General features: G+C 34.7%; 1 protein-coding gene across 4 annotated transcripts in view; it reads left to right on the plus strand.

Annotated features, from left to right (window-relative positions):
• LOC105461418 (microtubule-associated protein futsch) overlaps positions 1 to 10156 on the plus strand; it is a 20523-nt gene extending 10367 nt beyond the window's left edge. For 3 of the 4 annotated variants that reach the window (XM_011707912.1, XM_011707915.1, XM_011707913.1), the window contains 5 exons: positions 1110 to 1342; positions 1432 to 1872; positions 2249 to 2388; positions 4329 to 6917; positions 8246 to 10156. In XM_011707912.1, the coding sequence (XP_011706214.1) occupies positions 1110 to 1342; positions 1432 to 1872; positions 2249 to 2388; positions 4329 to 6917; positions 8246 to 9163 (4321 nt within the window). In that variant the 3' untranslated portion in view covers positions 9164 to 10156. The remainder of the gene's footprint in view (positions 1 to 1109; positions 1343 to 1431; positions 1873 to 2248; positions 2389 to 4328; positions 6918 to 8245) is intronic. The other variant, XM_011707914.1, reaches the window with a different exon arrangement.
• Positions 10157 to 10350: the final 194 nt, after the last annotated feature.

A 10350-nucleotide genomic window follows, 5' to 3' on the forward strand; every position in this document is an offset into this window, starting at 1 on the left:
CGTGCGTGCGTGCGTGCGTGCGTGCGTGCGTGCGTGCGTGCGCGTGCGTGTGTGCGCGTGCGCGTGTGCGTGCGTGCGCGTGGATAGGTAACACTTATTATAATTATGTAAGATTGGTTTGTTTTTAAATTACACAGACTAGTACGATGTTTGGCAAACATAAACTTCCATGGGATATAATATTCAAACTATTTTTAATATTTGAGTATTTATTAGAAATGACGATATTACTAAGATATTACAACTTTTATTTCTTGATACAATCACTTCAATTATATTTTCAACCAAATATTATTAATTGAATGAGAATGTGGATCTTCATACATAGTATCTGATATAACGTACCTTTTACATGATCAATTTGATAATTAAGTCAGAGAAAATAATTTCTGTTTAATTTTTATTTTATTAACAATAGATTTAAAAAATCTGAATTTGGAGAGGTATTAAATATGTATTTTCTTAAAATAGAAAAGTTTACTGATTGTGAGTGACAAATTTGTATTCTCATGCCAATCCATTGTGTTACATTTATATTGATGGAAATATAAATTCAAAAATATAAATGTTAATTATTTTGCTGGGGTAACATTTCGTGAAGGTGATGATTTTGTAGATGTCCAGAGTTCAAACTCGACTCTCATCTCTATGTATCTCGATTTATAAAAACTTGATTATGGAATTGTGTGTAAAAAATTCTTGAGCGTGAATTGTAATTTGTTTCGGGAACAATAAACTCATACATATATACATTGTTTATTCCAGTTTAATTGTTGGAAGTCACTACTCATTAGAGAAGAAAGCTAGAAGGTTTTTTTCATAAATTTAATTTCTTATGCTGTACTGTTCTATTATTCATTTGTCGTATAATCACGTTAAATCATAGTATCAAACACACATATTAAATAAAACTTATGAATGGTCATTGATAGATTCACTTTTGAATAAAAGATTGATAAAGAGAAGATAAGATAGATATAATCATTTATGGCGATTATATTATATCGAATATCTACATAAATACATTTGTTTACATTGATATAATCTTGATTAGAATTTAATAATGTTTAAATTATTAGAATTTAATAATTGTTTTAACATCGATACAGTCAGGTACCAGTTCCGCAATTAGTACATAACAAGGATGAGTTCAAAACGGGAATGAATGAAGAAGAAGAGGAAGATGATGATGATGATGACGAGGACAATTCAGATTCAGAAGATGATCCAGATCGATTATGGTGTATCTGCAAACGGCCACATAATAACCGATTTATGATATGTTGTGATGTCTGCGAAGACTGGTTCCATGGAAAATGTGTACATGTCAGCAAAGCCATGGGTAAGTATCTGAAATCGTAAGTTTAGATGACGAGAGGAAATATTTATGTATGTTATACGATATATATTTTATACAAATATATGTGATAGGTCAACAAATGGAGGAGAAAGGTATAGAGTGGGTTTGTCCGAATTGTCTAAGGAAGAAAGCCGAGGAAGAAAAAATTAAGTTGAATTTGCAATCACTACCTGGAAAACAAAAAGCAAAAGTTGAATCAGTAGATGAAAATTTATCTTCGCAAACTATATTATCAAAAGAAATATCTTCGTCGAGTTCTTCCATCGACCACAGTACTGCTCTAGCTTCCAGCACAATGCAATGTGTTGTTTGCAAAAAGGAAGCCAGAAATTCCAGTATTTATTGTTCAGATGCATGTATTCTCGCACATGCTCAGGAAACTTTAACCAAGGACAAACCCATGCCATCTGGATCAAATATAAAGTCTACGAAATCATCTACGACAGAAACTAAGGCAAAATCTGAAACTAGAGTAGTAGTCTTTGACAGAAAAAGTGGTAAAGTTCTTACTGGTAAATAGATTATATTTGGTTCATATTAAACAAAAATATAAGTCAAAAACCTTTTATTCTGAATAAGTTTTTTTTTTCATAAATTTAATTTCTTATGCTGTTGTACTGTTCTATTATTTATTTGTCGTATAATCACGTGAAATTATAGTAGCAAACACATCTTTCATTTTTCATTTGCTTTATCTCTCTAAATTGAGATTATAGGTATATTTTTATTTTGCACGTTTATTATTAGATAATAATAGGGATTCAGTGGAAAGTTGAAAATGAAAAGAGTATTTGTTTACAGAATAGAGGGATTACATTGTACATATACACACATATGCATGCGTGCAAGCACGCACACATACACGATATACATGGTTTATTATTTTAGGTGCAGATGCTCCTCTGAGATCCAATTTGCGAACATGGTTGAAAGAGAATCCAACTTTTGAAATAGTAGAAGCCAATAATATCAACACACTTCAAATAGGTGGAAAGCTCGTCACTCAAATTCAAACCTCTGGAAAACCTGTATGTGTTAAATAAAATTAATTTAAGTAAATTAAAATTATACAGAATATATGAAAAAGAAAATTAGGACTTATAAGATAGACAGAGAGGAGAGAGAGAGAGAGAGAGAGAGAGAGAGAGAGTACAGAATAAGTAAAAAATACTTAATAGACAGATTGAAAAATTAATCTCCAGAATTAAAAGCCCAATTTTAGATGTTTATAAAGCAAATGATTTGATGTTTTTATTTATTGCATGATAAATGAAAATAATTATTTTAAACATTGACGTTTATTACATTGATCTAATATTTATGAAAAGCATTCTGTATATACGTCTTACGTTTCCATACACATTTTGTAACAAAGAATTTTCTTATCATTTTGCTTTAGACAAAAGTAAGTTACTCGTTTTTACAATCAGTAATTATACATTTATTTAGCAATTATTCAGATTGAATTTAATATCAATTATTATGTATTAGTTTATATATGGTCTTAAAACTTCTGCATATTTCTTTTAAAAATGGATTTTTGGAATATTCTGAAACAAACATTCTTATACAAAAAAAATGTCGAGACTGTACTAGTTTTTAAATGATTAGCAATTAAAGTTTGCAAATTACAAAGTTGACGCTTCGTCTGCTCAGGCAAAAATATGACAACAATCACAAATCTTTTTAATAATGTCGAGATTATATATATGTCTAATGATATTTTTATTAAGGAATTGTTTCTATTTTTAAACGAAACAATATACCTATGTACGTTATATAAGCATAATTAATATAAATATAAATAATAGTATAAATATCACAAAATATAAATTCAATAGCGAGATATCACGACATGTATTAGTTGTCAAAATAAATTTATTACCATATTCATTTGCTTTGTGTATGGTAACAATTTTTGAAATAATCTTGTAATAAAAATATTAATGCATATTTGTTCAATAACTTTGACGTTATTATGGAAGCCCTGGGTTGTAGCACTTGTCAGCATGCCTGAGTGCGCATAATGTTAGTTCTATGATTCGTATATTTTAATTGCTAAAAACTATTCAAATCGTCAATTTTTTAAACTACTTCAAATAGTACGTAATTAAAAAAAAAACCTGTAAAAGATGTTCGAAAACATTGAATTATTAAATTACTTTGGCAATTTAATTGTGATATAATTTAAAAACTATTAAAATAATTATTAAAAGGTGTTCAAAAACATCGAATTATTAAATTACTTTGGCAATTTAATTGTAATATTACATAGTATTCAATTTGGAGCTGTGTTTTAAAGATCGATGATTATGTAGCGTGTAGTTTGCGTGAACTGAAAATTATAAGATTAACATATAAAAATATTATTAAGCACCAAAATCTGCTTTGTATCGTGTTGACATTTTCTTATCTTAGTTGTTTGAAACATTCCACGGTCGATTTAAATATTTAATTGTTAAAAACTATTATTGCCTCGACATTACATAAGAATTTTCTTCTTACAATGTTCTAAAGAATTCGTTTTTAAAAGAAAATGCAAAGATTTTGGAACACCTCATATGTGATCTTGCTAATGGAGATGCAGCCATGTGATATTTCTATGCAGGAAAGTTTTCAAATCGGAAAATTCTATTTTGCATTGCATATAAATTTTTATCTTTTTTGTTTTTGTTACAATAGATAAATGCAATAGATAAATAAAAGCAAATTATTTGTTTTATCAACTTGATAAAACTATTGTTTCTAACTTTAGAAATAACTAATTTTAATAGAGTTGATTTTTTTACTACGTTTATTAGATATTTTTTAATGAATATCATCAGATAAGTCCTGAATTTTTTTTTTCATAACAGTTTTTTACTTACAAAAGTATATGTAAAACATTTCAAATATTTAGAATGTTCAGATTATTTAGAAGTTTTTAAAATGTTTGAAATTAACGGAAAGATATGCAAATTGTTTTCAGACAAAAATTACGCAAGCATCTCCAGTTAAAGTGCAAAGTATGCCAAAGATGATTTATACAAAGGTGGTTGGCTCAAAACAAACTGTTTTAGCAACCAACAAGAAAATTACAATAATTCCTGCTATGCAACAACAAAGTGTATCATCGGGCAGTAAACCGACACAATTGAAACAAACGATAATCACCACGACGCCAGGAAAGAGCTCTAATGTAATATTAAAGACATCAAAAAATGTCACACAGACGCAATTGAAAACCCAAACAGCAGGCTCACCGAAGCAAACGTCGATTAAGAAGCAAGAAGTAAAGCCATCACCATCCCAATTAAAGCAACAAACTAAATTAACACCGGTAAAAAAGCCAGAAACGGAACCCATACGAGTGAATATCCGAAAAACTCTAACGGAATTACTATCCAGTCGTATAAAGGAAACTGAAGATCTGAAACTAACTGACGAGGAGATTGCCGATTTGGCTTTCAACATAGAACTTGAAATGTACAAGTATTTTAAGGACACTGGCTCTAAATACAAAGCAAAGTATAGGAGTCTCGTGTTTAATATAAAAGACACCAAGAATCTCACGTTATTTAGAAAGATTGCGGATCGCTCATTAACGCCCGATGCGGTGGTACGATTAAGTCCAGATGAGATGGCCAGTCAGGAATTGGCCGAATGGCGCGAGAAAGAGACCAAGCATCAACTGGAAATGATAAAAAAGAATGAATTGGATTTGATGGCTCAGGCTAAGTCAATCGTCGTTAAGACTCATAAAGGTGAACAGATAATCGAGAATGATGGTGGAATCGATCACGTTGATCCTAAAACACCAGTGCAGGATATCGTTTCCGCGTTAAATAACGGCGATAATATAAGCTCCACGGTCGACGATTTGGAAAAAGATAAGGATAAGGATGATAGACTAAAGGTACAAATGGAAACAAAAAAAACCAAAAACACAGATGAACGAAGGAGGAAAGATAAGGACAGAGGAAGAGAGCGCGACAGTGCAAAATCCAAAAGCAAAGATCGACGGGAGAGAAGTCGCAGCCGGCATCGCCATAGTCGGGATCGTAGCAAGACGCGAGACAAAAGTAAGGAGCGAAAATCGAGCAGGAATAAAGAGAGCAAACGCGACAAGGACAGAGAGAAGGATAAAGAACGAGATCGAAACAAAGATCGGGATAAGACGAGAAAGGAGAGCAGAGAGAGAGACCGGCAGAGAGAAAAAGACAGGCAAAAGAGTAATGATAATCGTACAAGAAATCGTAGCGGTAGTAGAGAATCCAAGGATGCCGATAAACGGGAAGAAGAACGTAAAAAGGAAACAGAGAAGAAGAAAGATATATCGCCACCACCTGTGGAAAAACCAATAGAGGATCGCCTCTGGCGGCACATAGAAGATGAGGCTACAACGAATACGATTGATGGGAATGATTCCGATATATCGGACAGAGAACCCAGTTCTACTGTCACGATTAAGACGCCCGATATTAATGAGGAATCGGAGAGAGACAAAGAGCAGATGACGGATAAGGAAACATCGGCGAAGGGCAATTGGCAAACGGTTTGGCGTGGTTTTGTTAACATGGTTGATGTCGCTAAGTTCTTTATAACAGCGCAGGAAGTAAGTGGCAACGCTAAAGATCTTATGGACGATTTACCAGATACTGTCGACGTTGTCGGTAGGATTAGCCATGAAACCGTTTGGGACTATATCTCAAAGATGAAAAGGAGCGGTTCGAAGGAGATTCTAGTCATCCGATTAACAGCTGCGAACGACGAAGAGAAGATTCCCTATATAACTCTGTATAGCTATTTAAATAGTAGAAGCCGTTTAGGCGTCGTGGGTAATGTTTCTAAAAATATCAAGGACTTTTATATAATGCCATTCTCAAGTCAAAGTACGATACCACCGGTTCTAATGCCGCTTACGGGATCTGGATTTGAGGAACATCGGCCACATTTGCTTCTTGGCATCATAGTTCGCAACAAGAAGAAACGATTGTCAGCTGTGCCGCCAGCAATACCTTCGAAAACATCCAAAACGTCCGACAGAAGTTACACTCCGCCGTTGGTCAGCGTGCCAAAAGAAAAGACCTTGTCGCCATCACCGTCCTCGTCTCCCATGTTGTATAAAGCGACTGCGTTAGATTCGATGAAGGAGAAAGCAGCGACGGCGACGGCAGTGACGCAGATGACTTTGGATTCTTTGAACAAAGCGCACATAGGTATGTCGCGCGGCGTCATAGACACCGCGACGATATGCAAGATTGTGCCGGAATTGTCGTCAAAAATTGTCGACCTGACCTCATCGCCCAGTAAAGTCACGTTGGATGATGACGGAGACGAGCCGTACAGTCCTGGCGAGATGGACGACGATATGACCAATCTGCAGACTACTGTCGACAGTGCTACCGGCATCTTGTCTTCGTCCAGCAAGAACTCCACAGAATTACAAAGAAAGATGGACGAATTAAATCGGCAGATTGAAGAGCAGAAGCAACAAATCGAGGAACAGAGACAACAGATACAGAGACAACAGAACATTAGCTCGTCATTTCTCGACGAAGCAACTCCCACTTTGCCGGTGAGAATCTCTACATTAGGCTCATTTTTTGCAATCTCGATTGTTGTTACATATATTATTACGTCTTTTTGTTTGTCTTACACAAATAAAATGGATTTCTACTGCAAACATTCCGATCCTATCTTCCGAGCTGTTCTAGATTCTTATTTCTAAAAAAATTTCATCAAACGAGTATTTTATCGTTGTAGATCATTAAAATGCTTTCTGATCGAACATTGTAAGAAATTGACCATTTAGCCAACGTGTAAGAATTGAGTCAACACTTGTATAGTGTAGGTATTGTAGAATGAAAATGGATTATAAATTTTTGTATTCTTTATATCAAATTGCGGTAAAGCAACGTACTTTTTGTATTATTACGATAATATTGCAAGTTACTTATCTGCCACTCTGCAATGTTCTGTACCAAAGCATGGATACGCGCACACACATACACAGGGGTGTTCCCATGGGAAGTTGCTGAAACTAATCAGTTGTCATTTTTAAATGCATATAAGAAATAGAAAAAATAAAATATCTTTCAATAGAGGACATTTAGCAATTTTATTCACATATAAAACTGATCAGAAGTATTTTTATCATTTAATAAATGTATAAAAGTAGTCAAGTATCGCAAATTTTAAAAATATATATTTTCGAAATGCTAAATTCTGAATGATATATATTACGAAAATTAAAAAAAAACGAACATCTATTTTGACAAAAATTGGCAATCCCTTGGTTTTCTTAATTTCCAAAATATATATTATTCAGAATTTAACAATTTCGAAAATACATATATTTTTAAGATTGGCAATACTAGGCATTTTTACAAACATTTATTAAATAATAAACATACGTCTGATCGTCTTATATGTAAATAAAACTGCTAAATGTCTTATATTAAAAGATATTTTATTTTTCCTATTCTGCGTTATGCATTTAAAAATGGTAGCTGTGATTACTTTCAGCAATTTCCTAAGGAACATCGTGTGCATGCGTGCGTACGTTTCAAATAACCAGCCAATTGCTCGATATATTCACTGAAATCTAATAACTCTACATCTTCTTTCATGAATTTTATTGAGCGACATCTTTAAAGAAAATTTGCAATATAAAAAAGATTTTTGACAAGTTTTCGATTGAAGTCGTAATGGACGTTTATGTGTTAATTTCTCTCTTATTTGTCGAGTAATCTCTGATTGATGAAATTTATAAATGATACGTTCGCTTGTTTCCATTAATCGCACGCGTCATTGATGATTAATCGTGAATATTATCTTATTATCGTTGATATCTCATCTGTATTTTTATTCTGTATCTTTATTCTTTATCTGCGATTATTTCAGGGTTTGGGATTAGATCCGCCCACTGACGATTGTGAGGAAGCTTACAGTCCATCAAATGTGCGGTCCTTCACGCCTCCGCCGCCTATCTCCAAGTTCGCGCAGCCTATCCTCGATAAAGTCTCGGACATCACTATACCGCCAAATTTACAGGAGATCCTGGCGAATGTCAAGCGGCAGGAGTCTTCTAAAGTGGATCCTTATCTTCCGTCTAAGCCTAGCGCGTCGTTCTTACCCACACTTTATCCGAACCCGGAGAGATATTCGCCCTCTTCCAGGATTAGTCAGTCAGAGAAAACGCCGCTAGAAGTCCCCAAGGAGAGCAAAAGCACATTGAGTACTTTAAGCGACTTGGATCTGATTCGAAAAGCCGAAGAAGAGTTGGCAGCAGTCGCGGCAGCGACGGCATCCGCAGTACCGGCGCCACCACCGTCTTCTTCCTCTTCATCATCATCATCGTCATCGTCATCATCGTCATCATCCTCATCATCATCATCATCATCATCATTATCGACATCATCATCTTTACTCGTCTTAACGCCGCCACCCATTGGCTCTATAAGTGACGCACCGATGTCGCCACCGCTGCAGGTTCTCTCTTCGTCACTTCCACTTCCTACGGAATCTGCATTGGAGGCAAATAAATCGTATAAACCAAGTTCTTCAGATGCTTTCAAGAAGAGTTTTACCCCCGAACAACCAAAGCCGCCCGGTCTTGAAGATGAAGATTTTCCCACTTTCCCGTCGACTCCGCCGACAATAGACGTCTCTAAAATGGCAGGCGCATCCCACTCAAAAGTTTCATCTAAAAGCGGTATCGTGCTAAATGTCAAGCGGAAATTGAATGACAGCGATAACTTGCCGTCGCCCACTAGATTACCGAGGACAAAATCACGTTGGGGTCAAAGACCATCCGAATAAGACGATTTAATACTTGTGATTTGCGATTTGCATTAAGGTGATTTTTTGACATGTCTTCTACATCCGCTAATGAATGTCATATGCAAAGCGAAACTGTGTTTCTTTTGCGCAAAGAGGAAAGAATGAGCCAATAAAGCGATAAATTATTAAGAATTTTGCCGTAATTTGTAACATAAATGTACAAGGTGATCTTTGCGCGTGCGCAGAACTGTAATCTTGTATGCGATGAATGAAAAAGAAGTTTATATGCGTAGCATGAGAGTGAAAAAATAAGAGAGAGAATGACGTTGTAATGTAAAATCTAGCTTAACAGTAGCGAATTGTATGCATTTCCATAAACGTTAGTTGAAATAAGATAAAGAAGGACACTGTATATTTTCAGTGAGATCAAATGTAGAGATGCAAGAAAGGTTTCTTTACTATTAAGAGTACTTACACTCTTAAGAAAGAAACAGCGATACCGCAAGTGTATGTTTCATTGCTAGAGTTTTGTCCGCGAGGGAATCCGGACAATTGTACCCTTCCTCTCGTCGTATTCTCCATGTCTGCCGCTAAAACGAATTCTCCAAGAAAAAAAAGTATCTTCCAGAGCTTCGTGTTTATCGACGATATTTTTCAAGTGTCAACAAGAAGGGCAATTTTGAGGGGTATCTAGATAAGTCGAGTATGTGTTCATGTTAAAGCTAACGATATATAATGACGATAAACGTGTAACTATTAACAACACTGATGTATCCGCAGCTCAATCTACAATCACGGAAGGTATGTGTAAAAATGATCGAGGTATAAACCATTTGTCGTACGACATTTGCACACATATGCGTGCTTGAATTGATAGTGGATAGTGCCGGAAATACACATATTATCCTTGTAAATACCAAAGCAAAAAGGTGAACGAAACTCGGCGACTGTGATTACATCGCTTTCGTACATGATATACGCAGTTTCTGCGCGTGATGGGTACGTATGTATAAATATATATATCCTGCGAAACAAGTTCTTTCTGTAATATATTTTATTAAGGATTTCATCTGATCGTCGAAGGTAGCCATAACTTTTTCGCGTAAGATTGAATACACAGGGGGATATCCTCAAGATCCGAATATCACTTTATTTTGTTTTCAAAGAAATTGACAGAGTTGATTTTTGAGAAATTAAAAAAACATATATATATATATATATGTTTT

Source organism: Wasmannia auropunctata, unplaced genomic scaffold, assembly GCF_000956235.1.
Source record: "Wasmannia auropunctata unplaced genomic scaffold, wasmannia.A_1.0 LD289078.1, whole genome shotgun sequence".
NCBI classification, from domain to species: Eukaryota; Metazoa; Arthropoda; class Insecta; order Hymenoptera; family Formicidae; genus Wasmannia; species Wasmannia auropunctata.